We start from the raw sequence: 27,649 nt of genomic DNA on the forward strand, positions 1-27,649 counted from the left end.
TAACACTTAATATAGGATAGGATGACAGCCTTATCCAACAAGAATACACATCACGTCCAATCCATCTTCCCCTTTATAAAAAGGAAAGGCTATTAAAAGGTATATACTGTAGATCACATTTACATGAAAACTAATAATAAAAACAATACATCCCCAGTGCTTTTCGAAAGGTGTGGAATAAAAGTACTGTTTTCCCCCAAAACAATTATTGTGATCTTTTTAATAATTGTGTCGGTCCAGAATCCAGAATGATTGCTTTGTTTACCTCTAATTGAATTTTACCTCCGTAAACTGACGGCCATGTGTTTCCGTTGTGCAAGATATTTCTTTCCCTAAATTATGTTCTTACTATGTTGCAAATCCCATGATGGCTGCCTTATAGACATGATGGGGAAATAGTGTCCCTTATGCAACTGGGTGTTGTAAAAGTGCAACATCTAGTGGCTGAATATTTTCTATTCCCCCTTTAAATAAAGGGTATTTGTAGTGTGATCCCTGGGGGGAAATTACAGTACTTCTACTACTGCATTTGGTATTGGGGGGGGGGGGGGCATGGGGAACAGTCTGGGGTGTTCAAGGTGCTCAGGGATACTTCAACATGAAGCCAGAGGAGTCAGCGATCAAACCGAGGCTCTTCTGGTTCCCAGATGGCAGCTCTGCCTACTCACAGCCACCCTATCATAGTGAAGCACATAGACTCGATAGAGAAATTATTTTTCTTTCCAATTTTAGTGTTCTTGTGGTGGGTGGGCCGTCTCTTTTCATAAGGATCACCTTTTTAGTTCTCAACCACCCCTTCTTAAACTTGTGAACTCAACAATCTGCGCCGCAGATAAGCATTAACGCTCAACCTAGAGGCCACAGCATGTGAAGTGAATAGCAACAGCGGTAAACAAAAGGAGGATGTAGATCTTGTAGATCTGTTCTTTTTGGCAAGCGACGCTGTCTTTCAAATGGAGTATAAATTAAGCTTAGTGTCCAACTGTCCGCATCGGGTCTCACCTCATTTCTCCTTCTAGGGGCAGGAAACTCTGCTGTTTACAGCTGTCTACAACACAACCACAATATATCCACTGCCATAATGAGGCAGGGCGGACGGTACGAGGAAGGCAGGGATTGAGGGAAAGAGAGAGAGAGAGAGCGAGAGGGAGAGAGAGAGAGCAGCATTGGCTGACCTACATTGCATAAAGAGAGTATTGCTTCCCTGAAACTCACACGCAAACAGACTTCCACTGAAAAGCTATGTCACCTGAATCTTGCTGAGTGTGCAGTGTCTGTGTGTGAGGGTCCATATCAGATGACTTGTAACTCAAGATGTCTGTCCTCTACCAGCTTACTCGCTCTCTCTCTCTCTCTCTCTCTCTCTGACACACACACATTTGCAGAGGGAAACTAGTTGCATAGCATTTGAGAAAGAGGTGTGTTCAGTGTGAAATAGAGCAATTACTTATTCACCATTCACAGCCAAAACACACACACACACACACACACACACACACACACACACACACACACACACACACACACACACACACACACACACACACACACACACACACACACACACACACACACACACACACACACACACACACACACACACACACACACACACAGTGTGTCCTACTACTGTATGAGTAGCAGCAAACACGCAGATGAGTTCAAGGTCAACTAATCCACAATAAAAACGAGAGATAAGACCGGCCGTTATTTAATGATGTGCGCTGTAGAGGACCATTCAGAGAGATTTAACCCTAGAGCAGGCTGTGACATGTCAATGTGCATAATGTTAAAAGTAAAACTATCATTTATAGAAATACGTACACTAAAATTCAAAGATTGGTCATGTACAGTAATGACAAACTGAGTTTACAACCTTGACCTGTGCTTTTGAAAGAATTCGCATAGGTTCTCTAGAGAATGTAGCTCGTCAACAGGAAGCCATATGCTCATAAATATTCTATTTGTGCGTCTTGTTAAGTCAGTGACTTTAGCCATTAAAATATTGGCAAGTCAATAAAGGGCCGACTTCACAGATTTTTAACCTGAATCTATCATTCTATAGAGTACCAAAAGTCCTGAGGTCACTCCCACTACCCTTGGGTCACAGCGTTATTTCTTGTATTGGAATCGCCATATGCAAAACTTAGATGCCGTCATATAAGAACTGTGTTCCAAAAATAAACAAACCACCCCAGCGATTTTGTCAGGTATGTGACTCTGTGTCGTTTATGATATTGAGTAACATCTGATAACGTCTGTGTTTGGAGAAAAAAAAAAGTCTTACTCTTTGGGTAAATAAGTATACTTTTCCACCGTCATTTGATGATTCATATCCATATGAGTAAAATCGCTGGGGTGGTTGATTTATTTCTGGAACACAGTTCTTATATGACGCTAAGATTTGCCTATGGGATTTCCAACACAAAAAATAACGCCCTTCTAGCGGCAGTGATGTCAGACCTCGGCGCTCCATAGTGAGGAGGACAAGTCAAAATCTGACCTAACCTGTATTGTATTTTATACCCTGTATTCCATCTTGTTATATATCGTTAGCACAGTCTGCGGAGCATGTCACACCCACATTTTGCTGCTTGTAACTGTATAAATGAGTGACCAAAAAACGGATTCTTTGAATTTAACACTTCCCAGTGCATTCTGTGTATCAAGAAAAGAGCTCAATCTCAAATCTCTGCCAGGGTACATAAAATGTAGGCTGGCAGAGATTTAGTGTGCTGTTGAGTTTGGGAGTCTGTGTTCTTGTGTGTAATTGTTTGTGGATATACTGTATCTTGTGTTTGTATGTGCGCGCATGTGTGTGTGTGTGTGTGTGTGTGTGTGTGTGTGTGTGTGTGTGTGTGTGTGTGTGTGTGTGTGTGTGTGTGTGTGTGTGTTGTCATAATCATAATGACAATCAAAGGGATAAGACCAGTGTGATGCATTATCTCACTGCTAAATATAGATCAGCTGATGGCTGCAGGTCAACACTTCTCCCTATCTGATCACTGTTTAGAAATACAACTATTGATGGTTCATTTAACATTGTATGCTGATGTGTGAAGCTTCTGTACTGCATGTATGTAACATGCATGTACAGTATGTACTGTATATGTGTCTGCCTGTCTACCCTACAGTATCTACCTATATTATGAACGTGTACTGTATATGAGAGTGTGTGTGTGTGTGTGTGTGTGCATGCATGCCTGAATGTGCACGCACTGCGCATGCCTTAAGAGTGCCATGTTTCAGCTACTGTTTGACCATTTCTTGAGTCACACACACACACACACACACACACACACACACACACACACACACACACACACACACACACACACACACACACACACACACACACACACACACACACACAGGAGGGGGACCTCCAATTGACAGATGGAAAGATAAAGATTGAAGGAGAGGGTAACTAAGAGAGAGAGAGTGAATAAGAAGAGACAGTGAGAGAGAGTGTGAGTGAGAGAGAGAGAGAGACAGAGAGAGAGGTAGCTAGAGAGAGAAAAGGAGGTCACCAAGGGAGGGAGAGAAAGTGTGAGGGAAAAATTAAGAGAGAGAGAGAGAGAGAGAGACGTTACACAAAGTCTCTTTCAGCAAACAAACAGCCAGCGTTGCATGACTTGCACTTTATCACCCTCACAACCAGAGAGAGATAGAGACGCACACAAATCAAATGATGGAGTGAGAAGAATCTGAAGTGAGGGTGAGAAACAAGAGACATCACGCAAGACAAAAAGAGAAGACTTTTAAGTAGCGGCAAAATGGTAAAACGTGCACAAAATGAGCAGCAATGTCGCAGAGAAACTAGGGCAGACGCAGTTCACACTACACTGGTTCTAGTACTGTGATACAAGTCAACAAGCATTCAGCGTGCGCACGCACAAATACACACACACACACTTCTTTGAGAGCGTTAAACTGTGAAGCGTACTTACCAGGAGTAGCCTAGTTCTGCAGCACGCTACAATCCCTCTCTCTCTCTCCATCTCACTCCTCTCCTTTCTCACTCCTCTCTTGCTCGACCGTGTCCCTTGCAAAGCACCCCGAGGCTCTATCCCTCCCTCTTCCCCTTTATCCCTCCCTCTTCTCTCTCTCTTTTCCTTCCTCTTTTTCTCTCTCTCCATTCCTCTATTACTCCCTCTTTCCCCTCCCTACTTCTCTCTCTCTCGGAAAATCCCAAACAGATTGTAAGCGAGCAAGCGCGCGTGCGCACACACACGCGCACGCACACACACACAGAATCAGTAGCAGAAAGACACATACACAATTAGTAGCATACGCACAGTTGGTTGTACGCACACACAAACATAGAGCACACATCAGTAGCACACACTCACAGGGAGGGAGTCCCGCATGCAGAGCTCCAGTGTGTTATGCAAGCAGCTGACACTGGGCCAGCACTCTCACTCTGTTCCCTACACACACACACACACACACACACACACACACACACACACACACACACACACACACACACACACACACACACACACACACACACACACACACACACACACACACACACACACACACACACACACACACACACACACACACACACACACACACACACACACACGGCCCCTCCCACGCCTCGGCCAGCTTCATCAGGTATTCATTCAAAAAACACACACACACACTCACTCACATACACGCACGAACGCGCACACACACACCAGCTGGCTACACGCCCAGAGCCCGCTTACAAGGAGAGACAGAGAGAGAGAGAGAGAGTGTGGGTGGGTGGGTGGAATGGTGTTGTAGTGAGAAGGGCAGACAAGGAAGAGAGGAAGGGATAAAGAGAGAGGGAGGGAGAGGAGGAGAGGAGAGAGAAGGTTGCTGAAAGTGACACAAAACTCTTTTGCATGCGTGTATTTACAGATACACACACACAAATATACACACGCACGTCGCACAAACAAATACACACCACATAAATACATATATGCACACACATGCACGCAGACATGCATAAACGCATTCACACACACTTTCATACACACAGAGATATACGCGCAAACAGCTAGAAGAAGGTTGCAATGTTGTTAGTGCTGGAAATGTAGCACAGAGATCAATCCTGTCACACACATGCACGCACAGTCGCACACACTAACACAATCCAACCGTGGAAGAGCTCATCAATTCCGCCACAGCAGACAGTGACGGGCGGCAAGAGCCTCACACAGTGCACTAGCTCACTTTCACCACTAGATGGTAGGGCAGATTGTGTGGTCGACACTATATAGTGGAATACTGTTAAGTTAGCTGACCTAGTTACAAAGACCCACCAAATATAGATGAAATGGTCCCCTGTATGCTGAGAGATGGATCACGAGAGATAACCAACAAGTACAGTATATATGCACTAAACATTTTGCTTGTTAAAAGGCATGCAGGCACGCACACATGTATGCATGCACACCCCACACACACTCCTAATGGTCCCCACTAGACTCATTAGGTCTGGACGGTTGTAAAAAAGAAAAAACAACAACATCCTGTTTGTATGAGAGAGGTCTTCCTGTTATTCCAGGGCTGGGAAATATATCAAATTATCTCATATGATCAATGTGTTTTAATGAACAATATGGAAAAAGACTGAGACAGTGCTATAATTAAGGATTAAGGAAATACAAGAAAGTAGTTCATCTACATCATCTCCTCATTTGTCATTTTGTCCAGAGTCATTCACAAACAACAGCCACCTTCTTCTGCCTATTCATCTCATCTAAACTCACAAACTATTAACCACAATTTTATACTTTGTCGTTCAACAATGTCTCGCAAAATAGCTTATAGCATATCTAACAGTAAAAGCTCATTTTTCGCTATTTTTGCAAAAATCTTTGCAAGTGCAGCCCTGGAGGCTTGAATCAGCAGGGTTTTCAAACAGAGACAACAATGGAGAGGAAGAAAAAGCGCGAGAGAGAGAGAGAGAAAGAGAGGGGATGTCTGTTTGTTTCCTGGCTTTTGTTTTGTCAGGTGACCTCAGTGCATGCTGATGCTCTTTCTGTTGCTGTGGCAACTAATTGGAGACTTTAAGATTTGGATAATGGGTTTGTTTATGATGCAAGCTCCTGCAGTCATTTAATCATCACTTTGGCATTCACTAATTCTCCTACTCATTTGTTGCTATAATAACACAATTATTCAATGAGCCTTGACTACATTCATACTCTACTACCTGAATGTACTGTATATTCAACAATGTACAATACTGCAAGTATCTGTCTTGTGTCAACTGTTGTTATTGGGTTGTAACAGGTACCAGATGCTTCCAAAATAGTCCTTTAAATGAACCTGAAACTTGGCAATAATGTCATTCTGTTCTCATGTCATCTCTTTTCATGTCAAAACTTTTCATCACATTTTCTTTCTTCAGCCTGTTTGGTGTTGAAACCACACTACAAAGTCATGTTTTCACCACTCTTTGACCACTTTGTGAAAGCTGTTGGATAGCTGGGCGGATATCAGAGATGTTTCCGAGTGTACCAAACCCCACGTAAACCTTCCCAATAGGGAGCGGCACTCCCTCTCTTGCGCAGCCAACATTTCATTTATTTCAGGGCTTGAAACCCACTGAAACCCTACATACTTAGTTGGCTGGTGTCTCCCAGGGTTCTACACTAGGCAGTCTACTTTTTCCCACCTCTATACCAAATATCTTCGTCGGAAATAATATACTGCTATTTTCACAAAATGTTCACCCCAGAATAGGGATGGTATGTGACACACAACATAATACCGCATATGAAATGGTTATTGTGAAAAATATACCAGTGAAAGATTAGATTATATATCAAATTCTTTCCCTAACCTGCCTCTACATCTCCCCTCACTGACCGAAGAGGTTTTGATAGCTCAGATCAATAATGGATCATAGCCTGGCCCTGAATTCACTCAGTACGTCTATTTCTGGAGAGCAGGCAGTCCTAATTATTTTATACATTCACTGTACTATCTCTGCTCTACATCTGACATGTTATGATGTTTAATAAAGGCTTATTTCATACACCATTAATCAAGCTTCTAGGCTTTCAAAGGGTTAGGAGCCTAAAGTATTAAAATAAATATTGTGGAGGTGAAAGAATTGATGGTCGAGTCTGAATGCTCCTGAATGTGTGTGTGTGTGTGTGTGTGTGTGTGTGTGTGTGTGTGTGTGTGTGTGTGTGTGTGTGTGTGTGTGTGTGTGTCCGCTGTTGAGTTGCTCTGATCGGAAATGGCTCTGATATAGCCTAAAATGCAGGACCGGGTATCGGCAAGTATACATGTCTATGCACCGATCCAATATCACATAATTTATAATTTAATAATGATAAAATAATTTATAATATAACTAATTACTCTAAATAATTCTTGTTTTTTGTTAGCAGGTGGCTGTTGCACTACTGACTTATCTGGTCTCTGAACTATTTAAAATTTGTATTTTCTTTGCGGCTGTGGCTTAGTTTTTTTAAAGGAATTGTTATTTATTTATTTTCAGTTATGACTTGTCAAACTAGATAAAAGAACGTTCATTCTTTATACTGTACATGTACAGAGTTTGTTCATGTTTTACAAAGGGTTTAACCAGATCCAGGCCAGCCAACAATGAAAGCAGTCATACTGTATCACAAGTTCACAAGCAGGGTTAGTAGTATACACAGCTGTAAGAAAATACTGTACAGATCTGGGCAGGAGGCAAGATAAAATAAGATGGCCTTTATTAACTCTTTAACTGCCAGAGTTAAAAAAAATCGTCTATAGCTGCCCTGGCCAGCGATTTTGAGCGTTTTCACTAACCTTTGAAAAAACAGAACATTATTCTTCGTTAACGTTCCACCCGGCAATCGCCTCAAAAGACATAGGGGGTCTCGGAGAATCGGGGGGAAAAAGCGTGCCGTCGCGATAATCCATTCCATAGTTATGGGCAGTTGAATGTGGCTTGTTTTCGCAAAAAAGCAACAGAAATCCTATAACACTAAATGAAACCAGCTTCATTTTGTTGTGATCACGTGATTTCTGGGTGTACTGGGTGTCATCATAATCATTCACAGGCTGTGGAAGAGCGCCCTCTATCGTAAACCACTGAAAACACCACATGACGAGAATTTCGTCATTGGCGGTCTGAGACTTGGAGTGAAATGACGAGAAATCTCGTCATTGGCGGTCAATGAGTTAACCAATTCCACATCGACCTCTAGACTTAGTAAACTGGACCTGAGTTGGCTTTGTAGTGTACAACTACTTTATTTCCCCCGTCTACATCAAATCTACAAGCTCACGATCAACACGTTGTGACGCATTGTGAACTTGTAGATTTTTTGTCTAATGTTCCCCCAAGAATATGGATGCTGGGGTTCAAGTGGTTAATCCCAGAGGCGAAACTGATCGACACAAGGGATTACACATGAAACAAAGCTGTGGATTCATGAGTTCAATGATGAATTCATCAATTAACTGTTCAAAAATGAGATGAAGCTCTGCTAACGGAGTCGTTATTATGTCTCTTTCATTAACCTTCTATCCTTTAATTCCTGTGTTTCTCTCTGTGGAGTGGAGAGCGGTCTCTCAGTCACTAAGGAAACTGATGAAATGTTTCTATATTTAATGATATACACTCATATACATATCAGAGGTACCACTGCTACACACACACACACACACACACACACACACACACACACACACACACACACACACACACACACACACACACACACACACACACACACACACACACACACACACACACACACACACACACACACACACACACACACACACACACACACACACACACACACAAACGCCCACGCACACAACCCCTCCTCTCTCTCTTCCATTTCTCACTTTCCATGTTCATATTCTCTTTTCATCTGTTGTCCTAGGTCACTGCTTCTCCATGTGGGACCCCAGGAGTCGTTGGGGGGAGGGTTCCAGGGGGTCCCCACAGCTAAATGATTGATAGTTAGGAACCAAATGGACCTTTATCGGTCTATAACTCAGAGAGTGTACAAATAGAACCAGACGGACCTTTATGGGTCGATTTGTTTCCATTTGTACATTGTTAGAGTTAAATTAACACTAAGGATTTTAACAGTGTAGATTATCGTCCCAGAGATAAATATTGTATCAAGTGGGGGTCCGTGGCCTAATGCATATCATACTGGGGGATCCTTGAAATTAAAAAGGTTGAGAATCAATGACGAGGTGATTCCGTCTGCCTCCCTATCTGTCAACCTCATAATGTGCTGTGTGTGTGTGTGTGGTGTGTGCGTGTGTGTGTGCATGCATGCGCGCGTGTGTTTTTGTGTTCAGACATTTCATGTTCATAGATCACACACAGAACACACACACAAAGTGTGGTAGGTGTGTGTGTGTGTGTGCAGGTATTGAAAAAAAAAATTATGATGCGGAAGCTATTGACCTCCACAGAGAGCATTGTTTTCAGTTGATTATCCAACTTATTCCATGGCCACTTACCAACAATTATAATATTAGTGTTTTCATATATTATATTGGAGCAATATACTTTTTAAATAGAATCTATGATGTTCATCAACCTTGGTATAAAAATTACCTTACTACTCCGGCGATTGCGACAATTATCAACCGAGTCAGTCAGCTATCAATAATCATACCTTTTACAGTGTTGTATGTGTGTAGAATTTACACAGATACAACACATCTGTATCAATACAATTGTTTTATGTTCCCCAATAGGTTGACAGTTATATTAAAAATGCTTTAACCATTCATACAGTAAGTAGAATCTTGATTAAGTATATTAATGTAGAACAGTGATGAGACCGATATGTCAAATGTGTGCCGTTATCTGAAAATATAACACCCTCTAGCCAATCAAAATAGAGTATTCTCAATTCCCCTGGTATGAAAGCATATTAGCACACTCAATTAATGTGCCATTCATAACAACATTTTGCAACCTATGAACCTTCTATCTTAAATCTTTACAACTATTATCATTATTATTACACCCATCATACAATGTGCGTATCCATGGCTAATCATATCACATATCGACATGACATTCATACCACGTCATTTATAATCTGAGGTCATCAACCATGACCTCTGAATATCTGGATTAACCACATTAGTACAGCGATTCTCAAACTGCGGGCCGGGGCCATCTGTAGGGCCGTGAGGGCATTGCAAGTGGGTCCACAAATAATTAGCGCTATACATATTTAAAACATAGTATCATAGTGATACCAATAAATAAGAATTTAAAGTATATTACTTTGGTTCCATTGATCCAAGCCAGACCATAATCAATTGATTGACCATAAACATGCTCTGAAAATGCACGGCTGTGTTAAGTGGTCAGATGGGTGGGCCGCGAACGCTTTCATGTTTTTCAAGTGGGCCCTGATCCATGTTTTTTTTTTTAAAGACTTTTCATGAATAAATCAATTAGAAAAATGTACAAACGTTTTCTATTTTTTGTGATTCATTGTACGATTAAAAAGCCTTTCTCTGACGTCTCTTTTATTCATCTGCTTCAGAGTTTGTGTCTGTCCATCTTGCTTTCTTTCTGTTTTTTGTCTCAGTGTCTGTACATCTTTCTTTCTCTCTCTATCGGTCTTTTGTCTCAGTGTCTGTACATATTCCTTTCTTTCTGTCTCTTTCTCTCCATCTGTCTTTTGTCTCAGTGTCTGTACACATTCCTTTCTTTCTGTCTCTTTCTCTCTATCTGTCTTTTGTCTCAGTGTCTGTCCATCTTTCCATCATGTTGTCCCGCTTGTGAACTCTCTGTCAGGCTGTGTAACTAACTATTTGGCACTGCGGTGTAGCAGTCTAGTCCATTCACAAAGCTACACACACACACACGTTGGATGTGGTTGTTTTGTGTGTGTGTGTGTGTGTGTGTGTGTGTGTGTGTGTGTGTGTGTGTGTGTGTGTGTGTGTGTGTGTGTGTGTGTGTGTGTGTGTGTGTGTGTGTGTGTGTGTGTGTGTGTGAGAGAGAGAGAGAGAGAGAGAGAGAGAGAGAGAAAGAAAGAAAGAAAGGGAGAGTGAGTGTGGAGTGTGTGAGTGAGTGAGTGAGAGAGAGAGAGAGAGAGAGTGATTATGGAATGAGTGGAATGGACAAGCAAAGCTCTGCTAATCCTTCCATTGCTGTATAATCCTACTGACTACACAAACACATAAGACACACAATACACATACTGTACACACACACACACACACACACACACACACACACACACACACACACACACACACACACACACACACACACACACACACACACACACACACACACACACACACACACACACACACACACACACCCACACCCACACACCCCCACACACACACACACACACACACACACACACACACACACACACGAGATTCTCTCTCTCTCTCTCTCTCTCTCTCTATTACGATCTGGCATAATGTTCACATACACACACGCAGGCAAATGTCCAACACTGAAGGACAATGCACAAATAAGCAAATATCATACCAGAGACAATATGTAATCCAGCTCGGAGAATAGAAGTGCTTTGTGAGAGAGAGAGAGAGAGAGAGAGAGAGAGAGAGAGAGAGAGAGAGAGAGAGAGAGAGAGAGAGAGAGAGAGAGAGAGAGAGAGAGAGAACAAGACAGACAAGAACACCAATTTCTTTAATGAGGCCTTTGAAAAATTGACAGACAGACAGAGAGAAGAGAGACAAATAAAGGAATACACAAAAAAGAAATTCCCCCCATTACTTACATCATCCATCCATCCAACCAACCATCCATCCCTCAGCCAATCCTTCAATCTTCCCTTCCTTTCATAGGCAGCATCTAACATGCTTTAAAGGTCCATACCACTTGAACAAGAACAGTACAATTAGTATTAGTATTAGTGTATTAGTATTCCCAAAGCAAGGCACTGCAGTGGCCAGACTGTGATGTTGTGCTTGTCTGTCTCTACCAGCATTCAGCCTTGAGCTCTATTGACGATAGAACGAGGACATTGAGTTTCTGTGAGCTTTATATCCCAATCAAACAGGCATTTTAGCACCAATCACAACATTAAAGTGGTTCTTTACAAAACCTGACAAAACACAAATAACCAATAACGACGTGGCTTCATTTCACACGGATCCCAGACTTTATGTGGACAGTCTATGACAAAATCTGGTCAAATCTGACTGACACATCTTGATCAAATGACTCCACGGATAATATGTACCCATTTGTGTGAGTTTTGTACTGAATTTGTGGGAGTAGTAGCGGGTATAGAGGTATAGGCCAAAACGTGAAGCGAGCTGTTATAGCGCCACCATGAGGCCGATGTGTTTCAGTGTGTGTTTAAAGTGTCACGGCAATCGGACACTGCTTTCATGATTTTGTGCAAAACGGGAACCTACCGCAAACTTTGAAAGCCAATCGTAGCCAATCAGAAGGGCATCTGAAAAAGCAGACAGATACATCAGGATCACGTGACCACAAAGATCATGTGTACCGATTTGTGTGAGTTTGTGACAAAATCTCTAGGATTTGTAGCACAAAGTGTGTTTTGAAGACAACGCAAAATGGCGGGAAATCTGCTCAGGCGGAATTGGTTGTGGCCTATGTGGTAAGTTCTTGATCTAAGGAATCAAGAGAAACAAATATTTTGATTGTACATACTAGAGTTCAAATGCAATTTGAAAAATTAAGGTTCCTCCTTGGCCTACTGAGAGCGTGCGTGCACAGTTTCACGCGGATCGGTTCAACGGCGCCAGAAATTAGCTGCTCTCAGACACGCGGACAGACAGACGGACGGACAGACTCACACTGAGTGAAAATATAATCCTCCACCTTCAGCCGTTCCCGGCCTCCTGACGTGGATAAAAACTAATGGGATTCTATGTTAGCCTAATGCAGTATGCACAAGATGACTGATGGCTGATCGGTCCAGCAGTTTGCGAGATTAGCTCTGGACAGACAGACAGACAGACAGACAGACAGACAGACAGACAGACAGACAGACAGACAGACAGACAGACAGACAGACAGTCCAGCCTCTTATAGACGGCTACCTCTTTCAGAGCCAAGCCGTAAAAATATCACCAATACTCAACTCAATCATGTCTGGCCATCTGCAAGTAGTTCGACATCATGTTTCATCTGCATACTGTACATGCCTGCACACCTGCACACACACACACGCACACACACACACACACACACACACGCGCGCGCACGCACACACACACACACACACACACGCACACACACACACACAAACACATCCTCGTGACATTGCGTTGTGTTGTGTGCTTGCAAATGATGTGTCCAGCTGTGGGGAGCATGAACACAGATCGGACTGATTGTCATGAATGAACATGGCAGCAGGAACCCAGATAGAGAGAGAGACCAGCATGTGGCCTCGTCAGGCGTCAATGGTTTCTGTCTATTCAAAGTTACACACACAAAGGCAGGCAGACACCAGCATATTCATTCATCGAAGCACTCTGGTTCACACGCATGGACAACAACACACACACCCACGGGTTCCACTAATGTCATCACCTTGAATGGCAACCTAAAGTAACAGCTCCCCCACCGAAAACAAATATCTTTGTTAATCGTCAAACACAAACTTTTCAGATAATATTTGAACTGACAAGTTGGGCAAGAAAATAGCAGAGTTTAAGATCTGATCAAAAAAAGAGAAAACCGAGAACAGTACAACTACACAGGCACAAGATGGTGAAGCTAATCCTCACCCAAACAATGCTGCTTAAACGATACAGGACACAAAACAACTAAACGATATTACATATGAGCTCACCAACGTTAACCAAACAAGACTGGGTCCAATGAGGGTTCATGTGGATCTTGTTCTTCATGTATATCTATGATGCCAGTTGTCTATGACATATGACCTCACATTTGGGGAAGGTTTCAGCCCGCTTCATTCACTTCCTCTTATAGACAGCCGGGCTCTGAAAGACTCTAGCCAATGACATCTTCAGTGACCAAATTGTGGAGAAAAAAAATTGTAATGCAGTAATGCATTTTTTTGAGTCCCAAGCCCAAAACAGGAGCCCTAGACCACACTACTAATTGGCTAGTAAAAGTAGCGCCCATAAACCAGAGGGACAAATAGGGCTAGTGACGGTATGGAATTTTTCTTACTTCAGTGAAAATGCGATGTACACACACGTGATGTACTGCAAACACAATGAAACATTTGGTTCCTAATGGACTGACTGTCCACCCCTCGTGCAAAGTTTTGTTTTTCAGGGAGCCCTTGATGGAAGACAGTCAATGATATTAACTAAACAATGATTATTGCGTTTATGGTAAGCTTACATCTCTGATAACACACCATATTGTACGCGCAAAAAATAAATACAAATAATAAAGAAATAAAAATTGAGGTGATGACGGAATGGACTCAATCGATGATTGATGAACAGCCATGCTGTTATAAGACCTCTTCTTGTTTTTGTCCATTTCTTTCACATTTTGCATTCATAATCTCAGTCATCGGTGTCACTTCTTCCCTCCATATTTGGACAAGACTAATATAATCAATATGACATCATCAACATGATGTCAGAGATCCACAAGGAAGTCACACGGTTATTAGAGCCCCATCTTGTTTTAGTGGGCTTGCTGTTTTTGCCAGACCCAGGGGGTCAGGCCTAGCCTGGTAAACCCTCCCTCCGGAAATCTCAATTCCATTTCATTTCAGGAGTGAGTCTGGCCTGATCCGCCTGTCTGCAATATTGGCTGTGCTGGAGTTGGGCGGGAGTAATACCGTTGACTGACAACCCCTTCAGCCAATGATAATTTTTCCCCTTCAGCCAATCAGCAGTTCACCAGTCTTAATGTGACGCGACGGGACTTTTGAGACAGCCATACCCAAAATGGGTTGCCTTTTTCGGGTACAATGGTGTCACTGCCCGCCCCTACCGGTTCTCTAATTATTTTTTTTTAAATAGGCTTTGTCATGATTAATTGACCACATATATGAAGTTAAACAACTAAATTCTATCCAAACGATATCTTATAAGTAAATTCCGTGCCTCAAAATAGAAGTTAGAGAGCTTTTTGAAGTAAAAAAAAAGCGGAGAATTGGCCGCACAAGAAAAAGATGGCTGCCGTTCGTGTTTTGGGCTCACTCGAACTCGCCACCTGATTGGCCAACGTAAGCTGTCAATCACAGAACAATGAGCGACGACGCTGATAGGCCCGGCCGTTTGGCATACAGAGCCAATATTGCAGAAAGGCGGATCATGCCAGACTCACTCCTGAAATGAAATGGAATTGAGATTTCCGGAGGGAGGGTTTACCAGGCTAGGTCAGGCCTACATGTGGCTTTGTTGGTCCCCTTTTGCTATCGTTTTCGTCCATATATGGACGAAAACGTTTTCTTACATGTCCCTCTTTTTAATTGGCCAAGCTTAGCGTGACGTAGTTTAGAAACCATTCAGACTTCCGGCCATTCAGATTTCAACCACTAGGGTCTGGCAGTACCAGGTCCCTGGTTCCCTTGTTTAAAGACATTTTAGTGGGCTCACTGTTTTTATTTTTAGTTTCTAGTGGGCAATGTTATTTATTCTGTTGCTCTGTGGGTGATATCATGCGTGCCCCCACATATCTCGAGAACCATCAACTTCAACCTTGGCCCGAGGGAGTGATGTGTAGAGTAACCTCGGGTCACCAGGCTTTTCACACGGACGGATATTCATTCCGAACTGACCAGTGTGATCCGGCCTAGGCCACGCCATCTAAAAAGTGGTTTCTGGTTTGTGCCACTTTGCTTTTGTTCCCCTACATGAATGCAGAATCTAGTAATCTAGTCTCTAACCAAACAAAATATCCCAAGATTTACTTGGAAAAAGATTCATCAAATTAGTAATTGAATTTGGTAGAGGGGAATCATTTTGGAGGAGCACGTTTTTGGTTTCCGCTCGCCTGATCGACTTCCAACTTGCTGTGCGTATTGTCGAGGACCCGAGGGAGGTATGTGCTGAGTGGGAAATTGGGATGGAACAGCGATTGTCCAGAACCAACGTGACCTGTGTCCCTATGATATGGGTACTGTGTCCCTATGATATTGGGTACTGCAATAAGTACTCTAACAACGGGTACAACTTGTACTCAGACAACGAGTACAAAAGGTTATTATATAACATTACATAACCGGAGGGGCATACATTCCCAACAGGCATCATTCCCCAACAGGAAATCGGCCTGATCCCTACTGAATAGCTTAGTGAGATATCATGACCAGTCAGCACACCTTCAACCCTCCAGGGATCCTGACTTCAGGGCATTCTGGTATGAGCCTTGATCCTCTTTCTCGTCTGGGAACAGCTTGATGAGGTCATCAATACGGAGGATAGTGATGGCGGCTTCGGTGGCAAACTTGAGGCTCTTGGTCTTGACCATGGTGGGCTCATACACACCCGCCTGACGGTTGTCTCTGGGTTTGCCATTTGCCAGGTCCAGACCAATCCATTTGAGGTGCTTGCGTTCGGGGTTAACCTGAGCCTCGTTGTGGGAGGTGCGGAGCTTGGCCAGCAGGTCAGTGGAGTCCAGTGCTGCGTTCACGGCCAGTGTCTTGGGGATGATGAGGAGGGAGCGAGCAAACTCAGCGATGGCCAACTGCTCCCGGGAACTCATGCTGACGGCGTAGTTCTCCAGGTAAATGGACAGAGCTACCTCCACAGCGCCACCACCTGGCACAACGGATTTAGACTCCAGCACCCTCTTTACGACGCACAGTGCATCATGCAGGGAGCGCTCCATCTCGTCACACATAAAGTCATTGGCCCCACGCAGAACAATGGAGGCTGATGTGCGTGCTTTGGTTTTCTTTACAAGGATAAGTTCATCGTCACAGATACGCTCCTGCACCACCTCCTCAGCCTGACCCAGCATGGTGGCATCAAACGTCTCTTCTCCCTCCAGGTTGGTCAGGGATGAGCAGAGGTTGGCTCCTGTGGCCTTGGCGATACGCTTGAGGTCTCTCTTGTGGACTCTTCTGACGGCCATGGCGCCCGCATCCACAAAGTACTTCAAACACATGTCATCAATACCGCCTGTTGTTAGGACGACGTTGGCGCCTGATGCCAGGATCTTCTGTATTCTCTCTTTGGTGATGTCCCATTCCCTCTGTCTGATCTGGTGGAGTTTCTCAGGGTCATTGATGATGACTTGGATCCCCATCCTCAACTTGGTCTTCTGCAGGCTGAAGTCTAGGCAAGCTATCTTGGCGTTGGCAATGCGTTTTACCATGCTTTGTGAGCCAACGATGCAATTCAGTGCATAGCCATTGACGAGGAAGCTTTCTTTCTGGCTGCGACCGTGGGCTTTAAGCACATTGACAGACTTGATTGGATACTTGGCCACACCCTTGCTGTCAACAAACTTCACGGCCATGGCAGCCTCTACCACTATGTTGGCAAAGAAGTCTGCATCAACTCCAATGATTTTAGAAGACATGGCTATCTTGGCCGCATTGATCAGGCAATCCTTTCCCAGGTCATCCGTTGCAATGGCGAGATTCTCCTCAATGTAGCGCACAGCCTGATCGCAAGCCAGACGGTACCCACTGATGACCGACGTGGGGTGAATCTTCTGCTTCACCAGTTCATCTGCACTCTTCAGCAACTCCGCAGCAATGATCACCACCGACGAGGTCCCATCTCCGACCTCCTTGTCCTGAAGGTCAGCCAGTTCACACAAGATCTTGGCTGCTGGGTGCTCCACTTCCACCAGCTTCAGGATGGTTGCCCCATCATTTGTGATAGTGACATCCGCACTGTTGTCGCCCATCATCATCTTGTCAAGCCCATAGGGCCCAAGGGAGCCCTTGAGAATGTTGCTGATTGATGAAGCGGCCATTACATTTTGAGAGCGAATAGATTCGCCACTTGTTCTCTCACCAAACACACTTAATGGGGCTTCTAACAGTGACATTTTGAACTCTTGTGTGTGTTCCAATAACAGTTTCAGCACAGTGACTAGAATTCCCTCGTTCAAATACCAGGCAGTGATCCTTGGGTGAGTTAAGCAACTATTCAACTATGTGTCTCCCTATCCAGACCTTATGTAGGCCGACCAGAGTTGTTCTGATATCACACTATAATGCAAATGGTTGCCATGGATGCCTAACTACGCTGATTTGCGCAGGGGTTATTAACTGCACACATTTATCCAAAGACAGATGTTATCAAATGTAACTCAATATCATAAACGACACAGAGTCACATACCTGACGATCTCGCCAGGCTGATTTGTTTATTTCGGGAATTTCTATATGGGAATTTCAATAGAATAAATACTTCCATGACCCAGGGGTAGCGGGAGTGACGTCAGGACTTCGGTACTCTATGGGAGCCTCACAAAGTCCAATAAAAACGTCCATACAGGCTGGCTCGCGCACACACACAACTTCTCGCACATAACCCTCGTGAGAAGAGAGGTACAGTATAGTGTGTTGACTGTGCAGCTACTACTTCTGTGGCTGAGTGATGTTTGCTCTGTGCGCCGTGTGAGTCCGGCGCATGCGCAGTAGATCGCATCGTTTCAGTGGCTAAACGAAAACCTGTTTGCGCATGCGTGCCGCCTACAGGGGGATGTGGGAGAAAATGGCAAACATTTATAGATTTTTTGAAGTGGAGACACATGTAAAGGTGGAAAAGTAAATGGCTGAATTTTTTTTGTAGTTTGAAGACAATTGAACAACTGCTGTGCTATGAGTTGTAGTACACACACATACGGGCTGGCTTGGGCCTGGCTTCAATTAAAGCATTAAGATTAAGATGTATCAATATGATCATCAAATGTGTGCTTGCTCAGAACTCTCTCTGGAGTCTCATGCCATCTCTCTCATTCTCTCTGTCTCTCGTCCTCTCTGGACAGGAGTGTTGTCATTGACTAGTAGTGTAAATCCTATTATGTTGGATAGCCTGCCCTAGTTCAACTCCAATTATAATATTAATCCACAATTTATTTAGTGTACTTGCATAATGGGGATATTAGTCCATTTACCACAAGGTCAAAACTTCACACATCCTCAGTCAGGTCATCAAACAACCAGGGCCCATGTAGAGCTTTACTCATCAAGGTTCTGAATATCACAAGTTGTGTATTTAACTGTGATTAAACATATTTCCTTCAAATGACTCAGCCGACTAATTAGCACTTGGGCTTGTTGGGCTGTCAAGTTGTACAGGCATGATGCCCTACAGTACTGTCATTTAACCATTGAAGCCATACTTCATATGACAACCCAGTGCCAATTTCTGAAAAATCTGTGAACATTTCTACTGACATGCCTAAAATAGGAACGCCAGGTTGAAAGTGGTTAAATGTGCTTTCACAGGTTACATATAATACACGGAACCTCAATAATTTGTCTCTCGCTAACGCACACACACGCACACTCTCCCTCTGACCCCATTTAAACCTCTGACTGGAGAACTGCTTGCAACAGCTCGGTGTGTGCATTCAGTGAAGCACTACGCACACAAGCGCACACACACACACACACACACACACACACACACACACACACACACACACACACACACACACACACACACACACACACACACACACACACACACACACACACACACACACACACACACAGTGGGTGCCAAGTGTTAGCATGAGTGTGTGTGTGTGTGTGTGTGTGTGTGTGTGTGTGTGTGTGTGTGTGTGTGTGTGTGTGTGTGTGTGTGTGTGTGTGTGTGTGTGTGTGTGTGCGTGTGCGTGCTCACATGCAAGCCTGTGTTTGTGTGTGTGTGCATGTGTGTGTGAGTGCATGTGTGCTTGTGTGCGTGTGTGCCTGCATGTGTGTCTGTACGTGTGAGTGCATTTAAGTGAGTGTGTCTGTGTGCGTGTTGCTACAGGCCTGGGGGCATTGTGTAGTACTACTAGATATCTCTCCTCTGAGACTGCTTTCAGCATTTCTCTTTGCAAGCGTGCGTGTGCATGCGTGAGTGTGTATGTGAGAGAAAGAGAAAAAAGACATAAAGAGAGAAAGAGGAGAGGAGAAAGAGTGAGAGAATGAAAGACAAGAGCAGGCAGAGAAAAGCCAGTTTATTATAGGAGTGAGAAAATGTGAACCTGTAGTTGCCAGTGTGTCTCTCTCTCTCTCTGTGTGTGTGAGTGTGAGTGTGAGTGTGAGTGTGTGTGTGTGTGTGTGTGTGTGTTTGTGTGTGTGTAAGGGAAGAGTAGAATGTTTGTGTGTGTGTGTGTGTGTGTGTGTGTGTGTGTGTGTGTGTGTGTGTGTGTGTGTGTGTGTGTGTGTGTGTGTGTGTGTGTGTGTGTGTGTGTGTGTGTGTGTGTGTGTGTGTGTGCCAATAACACTTTTCCCATACACTGAGGAGCCAAGACTTCCCCCTTCTCCCTAAAGAGACATAAAATAGTGTAGTTGTTAGCTCAGTTAGCTAGCGCAATGGAGCATTATATTTTTTAATAAACTGGCTCTCCCACTACCCTCAGTTAGAGGTCTGCAAGCCCGTCTGGTCCCGAGTCAATTAGGGCCAGGCTCCAATTATGTTTTTAATAGATCAAGCTCGGGTCAGGCTCATGTAACTATGTTTATCCTTTTCTCTGATTGGGCTCATATACACACAATAACATACGTCAACCATTGCGGTATTCACCTGTAAAATAAATATTATAACCTGTGACTATCAACACGTGATAGTCACAGTGTGGAGAGCTCCTAAAAGTTACAAATGCTTTGGGAAAACTATTCTGAACTGTGCAGTGTAGAATCTGAAAAGTGAAAACATATCCTTGCACACGACAGCAAAAAAACTAACAAACAAAACAGGAACATCTCATTTACAACAGAAAGCAGAGCGCGGCTGCACTGCAACAAGCTCTGCCAGTACCACAAGCCAGAGAAAGTTATCAATTGCCTTGGACATCACCGAGCTGTCACAAAAAGTCCCAGAGGTTGGTGGAACGTTGCTGGCTGTCAAGAAAGTAGTCCAGTTCATGAAACAAAGTGGCCTGGCAAGCTAGTTATCCAAGACTGTTCTGCAGATAGGAGACACGTTTCAGCTCTGTATATCTCATGCTGAAATAGGGCTGGGGTTGAAAAAGAGTGAAAATTGCCAATCTGCGAGAAGCTCACTTATTTACAGCTGGATCACGTATTGTCAGTATTAGGCTTGTCACAATTATTACATAATTGTCTAATCCCATTTATTTGAGATCATCGCAATTATTTTTGCATAATCGTCATAATCGTTTCCATGTTGAAGAATTTTCAAATATGCAGAAATGGCAGATCTACAAGCTTACAAAGTGTCACAAATGTTGAAGCTTGTAGATCAGCTATTTCTGCTATTTTTACATGTATAAAATGATTAAATATGTCAATAAGTTATTTGTCATATCTGCCCTGTGCAATGTTTGATAACGAAGCCTAAAAGGCAAACAGAAATGTAATTCTTATTCATATGTTCCAATAATGTTCAACGCCAAACACACAATTAAATCGTCAATCGCAATTATTTGAGTGACAATTAATCGTCAACTTAAATTTGTCATCTCGACAGCCCTAGTTGGTATTGCTATTTCTGGGCATGATTATCGATGCCACTGATATGTTTGAGGCCTATAATAATAATGTAATAAAACTAAAATAAGTTTACCTCTTAGTAGCATATGTAATGTGTTTGCCTGTATCAAAGAGCACGCATCATAGAGAGTATGCATCAGAGAGAGATTAAAGTGATTTGTTGTCGGTCTCGAGCTGAAAAATTCCACTTTGTGGAATTGGGCTGGGCTAGGTCTTGAACATCACAGGCCGTGGCCGGGCTAGGGCTGGGGTTTTGGGCCCGTGCAGGCCAGGGTTCTACCCCAGTATACTACAGCACAGCCAGAGCGGAACAGCCAATGTTTGTTTGTTTATTTAGACATTTGATTATTAGCCCACTATAGGCTTGCCAAACAGTTTTACTTTGTTGAAAACAATGGAGCACAGTCTGTTTGTTTGTTTTTGTTCAGAAACAGCAAAAAAAAAAACATCTTTAATCTATTTCCCAATCCTACAAGGAGCATGGTGCAATGCCACACCAGAAGAGGAAATGTCCATGGACAAACAAGAACTTCCTCAATACAGAGGACATCAAAAGAGTTGGCATTCATATGGTAGCAAACTACGCAGAAGAACACGCCATTGTCCTGACTGGCCGACACCCTGGTCACAGGGAAGTGTGAAGTTGCTGCCAATACTGTAATGTCACCAAAGCCTCAGTGTGGCATCTCTACAAAGATACTACAGTATGTAAACATTTTGTATGAGACTCATCTTCTGAAGTGTAATTTTTTTTAGAAAAGTTAAATACTTTTGTAATGAAAGGCAGTATTGTGTGTGGGTAGTTATGTACAGTACACCGCTATTTAATCCAATCTCATACTCAAATTCTGTCTTTGCTGGGGAGTTTGTTGTTGGTCTGTGCAGCCTCTGAAGGTCGAGGAAGTTCATTGCTCCTTCAGATAACAAGAACCAAACACTGAATAGATCTGTGCTAGCAATGCCACAATAAAATAAAAATAAATAAATTCACAGATTCACAGTGATGCCGGAGGGGAAATGACTTCTCTGCAGTGACCCAGCAGTGGCTTTCTCTGAGTGAGCGCACAGGGGACCAGTTGGAGGTTAAGCGTCTTGCTCAGGGGCACTTAACGTGGCCTGGAGGAGCTGAGGATTGAACCGGGGACCTTCTTGATTCCCAGATGCCCACTCTACCTCCTGGGCTACTACTGCTCTGCGTCGAAGTGCCAACCTGCCAGACAAGTTGAAATCAGCCAAACTGAAGAAGCAGCAACAGCATCTCAACCTTGTTTTTGTTTTTTTTACTCATTCTGCCAGGAGATAGACACTGCCTGTGCCAGAACCTGTGCATCTGTCTCTAGGCCCCTCCAGATCTCAATGCACTACTACAGTTCATTTGGCACAAGTGAGAATGATTCTATGCTATTACACTGCTGATATTGTAAATGAAACACATTTGGTAAAAATGGCATACTGGTAACAGTGGACAATGTTTTAAATATACTGTCTAGCTTCTACTCTATTACAGCTTTGATGTTTGGTGCGTGTGTGTGTGTGTGTCCTAGTTTCTTGAGGCACTACACTGTCTCTCTGCATTCTATGTATGTGATTACCCTGCTTATTGTAAGTCACTCTGGATAAGAGCATCTGCTAAATGCCAAAATTGTAAATTGTAAATTGCGTGGTTATGGCCACAAAACACTGTGACGCAGTACCAGTCGAATTTCGGCTTCTGCACAACAGACACTGAGAAATAGCAGCAGGGGGTCTGCAGTACTTTCAAAGCTCTCAGCTCCCTAGGGGGTAGACAAGCGTGGGGTGTGTGTGTGTGTGTGTGTGTGTGTGTGTGTGTGTGTGTGTGTGTGTGTGTGTGTGTGTGTGTGTGTGTGTGTGTGTGTGTGTGTGTGTGTGTGTGTGTGTGTGTGCGTGTGCGTGTGCGTGCGCGTGTGTGCGTGTGTGTGTGTGTGTGCGCGTGTGTGTGTGTGTGCTCACTGAACATAGAATGACAGGTCTTCACTCATTTCATGCTGGTATGCTGTGAAGTGTCACAGTGTTTCAAACCTGTGCTAGACGTAAACCCGCTCGCCTGAATGAAATAACTCATCATCAAACATTACAAAGCCCTGGAACATTTTCAGGAAACGCCTCCTGATGTAAAACTCATTCTGAGTGAGTTGTCATCCCTTGTCAGCCAGTCCAGAGTTGTGTTTGCGTGTGCGTGCGTGCGTGCGTTTGTGTGTGTGTGTGCGCAGGTGGCCGTGCAGCAGTCAACAGTCTGGTACAGTCTCTTTCAAAAGCAAAACTACATACTGGACAATTTTAAAATACAGTACATAAAAACTACTAGCAGGGTATCAGTAGGAACAGTAGGAAAGAGACATGAATAAACATTGATTTTTTCTGACTGCTCGGATGTCAGAGGATGGATGGAGGTGATGAGGCGGAGACAGATTGTGGAATAATCAAAGTGGGGCTCGCATCTTTGTCATATCTACTTGGAATTTGTCTGCACATAGGGCTTGCACAATATATCTAAATGATATTGATATTGTGATGTAAGACTTGATATGTTCTGGGATTTTGGAATAATAGTGAAAATAGCCCATCTACAAGCTCACAACACATCACACAGCAACGCATTTTGCTTTTACAAAATAAATGTGTATTTTTTTTAAAGATTCTTCTTTGCCTTTTCTGCCTTTATCGATAGTTTTAAGTGAAGATGGACAGGAAAGAGGGAGAGAGAGACACGCAGCAAAGGTCATCGGGAATGGGACTCGAACCCACGACGCACGCTCTAAGGCTATCATAGCCTAGGTTCAAACAGGATATTATCGTCCCAATGACAATATCGAGGTATTTGACGAAAAAAACACACAGATCTAAAACACAGAGTATCCTACAGAGATAAATAATCCAAACATTGAGAAGTTGTTTAAATGCCTGGCTTCACCTCCCCTCCCCTCAAACAGAGACATCATTCACAGAGAGCTTTCCTTCTCCAACACTCTCAGAGGAAGACGCATGTTCTCGCTTGCTTACTCTCACACTGTATACATGTGTGTGTGTGTGCGTGCGTGCGCGCGAGCATGAAAGATACCGCTGAACTCTGCTTCTGGTGAAGGCAGGGTAAACAGACGCAACTGTCACTAGGCAGATCACAGCTTTCACTTTCCCTCGAATTTCGCTCTCCACCAATCACAGCACAGGCAGCGCAACAAACTCGGTGACCTCACTTAGCCACAGCCTGAAGGCTGCGTCTTAATAATTGAATGATGCTTTTTTTCCCTCCATCTCGCTGACTGCCAACACCCACCCCTACCCACCCGTGCACCGCTTTTAAATTAATGTGAGAAAGATAACCAGCTTACTGCGAGTCATCTGCTACACTGTATGCACCAGACCCATTGTTTATTTCTAGTAATGCACGGGAACAGAGCGGGAAAAGTCAGAATCCCAACAAATATTGGCTAAGTAGAACAAAGGTTGAGTTTGTAGACAGGCTCTGGATCATTGTAATAACTACCTACAGTATATGTACCTTTACTCAAGCACTGTACTTAAGAACAATTTCAAGGTACTTTTATTTCCCTTTTTCATACTTTATACTTCTACTCGCATCTCAGGGGTAAATATTGTACTTTCTTCCACTACATTTATTTGACAGCTTCAGTTTCTAATTACTTTGCAATTTAGATTATTAATAATTAATCAAATTTATCAAAAAAAATTGTTCACAATGCGTTGCGATGCGAGCCAGCCTAAGTACAAAATAGGGCATAAGTGGTTAATGATCGAATGACTATACTCCAAATACAGTATATGATTCTGAAGTAGTTTTACTTTTGCTAAAACTGCGTTTAGTGCATTAAGTAATTGCCCGATTGAGTGACGTTCCGGTGTAGGAGTTGTTAGTTTGACTGTCACATTTAATTTGATGTAATGAGCTTTGTCATTGCCGATCTTTGCAGTCGTAACTGTTGCTGCTGCATCGCCACAGGCCTCGCTTTGCAAATAAACCTGTCACTCACGCCTCCCGTGGCACACATCCACGTGAAGCCGAGTGCATTTTATTTGAATTCCACTGAAGTAGGAGCCCATTTGTCATACCATCACTATACCAAAGGGCTCCCCACCCTGTTTTAGAACCAGAGCAAATACTGTATGGAGCTTGTTTTATAGTAGGCAATTCTTTTTACCGAATTTAGTTATTCCAATTAATTCCTCCCACTGCTTGCCGCTGCTGTTGTACCCTACTCATAACCGAACATGTGCCGAGGGGCAAATAAAGACAGTGGCCTGGAGGAGTGGCAGTAGAAATCTACTGCCACTGCAAACGCTGTCCGTCCCCCACACACACACACACACAGCTAGAGGCAGAGATACTGAGAGGGTTACGACACTCCCATATACTGTACTTCCATTGTAAACAAAGAATATCCATATAATATTCAACATTCAATCAGTAATTGACAAAACCAACTTAAAGTTGATTTGGAATTTCGGTGTGCTCAACAATAAAAACGTTGGGTGTGGGTGTCGCTAACCTTTTGGAGGTATTTATTCAGATATGCGGGAATAGGGGGCATATCGGGCAAATTTGCATTTACAATTTTGGCCAGTCCCATTTTTTGTTGTTTAACCCTGTCTTCCACCCTGAGCCAGCCTAGGCTGGCAAAATGGGTGGGAGAAAGGTGGGTCATGGGCCCCAATCCGAGGAGTAGCCGAATCAGTTTGTTTTGGGAGGTTTGAAGCTTAGTCTTCAGTGACACTGAGGTGTTGGAGTACCAGGAGGTGCAAGCATAGTCAAAAAGTGGTTGAATCAGGGCCCCAGAGAGGGTCCTGAGGGCCTGAGGGTTGACAAAAGAGGAAACTCTGCCCATAAATTTGGTTCTCTGGTTTACTCTTTTGACCACCTTTGTAGCCATGCTTTCACCTGTCAGGTATTTGTCAAGAACACAACCCAAATAGGTAATCTCTTCTTTGCTAGAGATAATTGTGTCATCGACTTTGACCTTGAAATCATTTACATCCATCTGTCTGAGGGAATGTTTGGTCCCAAAGAGAATGGATTCAGTTTTCCCAAGGTGTAGTGACAGTTTGTTATCGGTAAGCCAAGTACGGATTTTTGAGAGTTCGGAGCTGAGCGCCTCTTCAACTTGCAACTTGTCCTCTCCCGAGATCAGGAGTGCCGAGTCATCAGCAAACAGGAACAATTTGCAGTTACAGGCAGCACTCATGTCGTTAATGTATAGAAGAAACAGTAACGGCCCTAGAATGCTGCCCTGAGGAACCCCACAGCTCACCGGGAGGGATGAGGACATGGTTCCGTTGATGTCAACCACTTGTTCTCTTCTCTCCAGTGTGTATATGAACTGAACTGAATTTCCTTTTTGGGTTGAAATAATTTACATTGTTTGTTTAAATGTGCATATATTATTTGAACCAGGTAGGTTGCTGTACTTTTCATACAGTGACCTTTATAGGGGTTTTTGGTTTGCACATTTTATGGTTGAAACCGCTAGAGCACGTGCGATACATGAACCACGTGATCACATCGGGGCAAGGTCAACGAGTGTCGCTTTCGTACAGTGACTCTTTCTTTCAACGGTCTGATAAGGGGTATGGAGGGTGGGCAGGAGTGTTCTCACCTCATCCAACACAGCTCCGCCAGATTCCCCCCGGTTGGTCAACAGGTGATACAGCCCATGGAGAGGGTTCCAGACGGTCCCAGAATGCAGTGCTTCGTCTCAGGCACACGGTGCTACCTAATGGAAGAAGATAAACATGAGCTTGGAGATCGTGGAACCACAGTGGAAAGACTTCTAATAATGTGCAGCACCGGTGAACACATTTTCATGTTTGGCTGTGTTGTTAGTAGTCAGTAGTAAGCCTTGCAGAGCCATAATGTATGTCTGTAGCGTGAGGCGTACACCCCCTGGACATTATGCTAGTACAGTATGTCGCAGCCAGGGACTTACCCCCAATCCAACCCTTGATGCTGAGTGCCAAACAGGGAGGCATTTGGTCACATTTTTATAGTCTTTGGTATGACCCGACCGGGAGAACGAACCACAACCTCCAGATCTCAGGGCGGACGGACA

The 27,649-nt window shown here is 43.6% G+C and overlaps 2 protein-coding genes across 6 annotated transcripts in view; both read right to left on the reverse strand.

The window, feature by feature from the left end:
- The window catches only part of atxn1a (ataxin 1a), a 146,651-nt gene that overhangs the window by 12,652 nt on the left and 106,350 nt on the right, over positions 1-27,649 (reverse strand). For 4 of the 5 annotated variants that reach the window (XM_080442470.1, XM_080442473.1, XM_080442472.1 and 1 more), the window contains one exon: positions 27,197-27,313. The gene's annotated coding sequence lies outside the window, so the exon portion shown is untranslated. Of the gene's footprint in view, positions 1-3,950; positions 4,064-27,196; positions 27,314-27,649 lie in introns of those variants that run through there. The other variant, XM_080442474.1, reaches the window with a different exon arrangement.
- Positions 16,259-17,938, reverse strand: LOC308094926 (T-complex protein 1 subunit alpha-like; the record flags this gene model as incomplete). The annotated part of the gene is made up of 1 exon (XM_080441752.1): positions 16,259-17,938. One exon carries the CDS (start codon positions 17,936-17,938, stop codon positions 16,259-16,261), a length of 1,680 nt encoding a protein of 559 aa, XP_080297878.1.

The sequence above is a fragment of the Gymnoscopelus braueri genome (genome assembly GCF_963280865.1).
Source record: "Gymnoscopelus braueri genome assembly, chromosome: 11".
NCBI lineage: Eukaryota > Metazoa > Chordata > Actinopteri > Myctophiformes > Myctophidae > Gymnoscopelus > Gymnoscopelus braueri.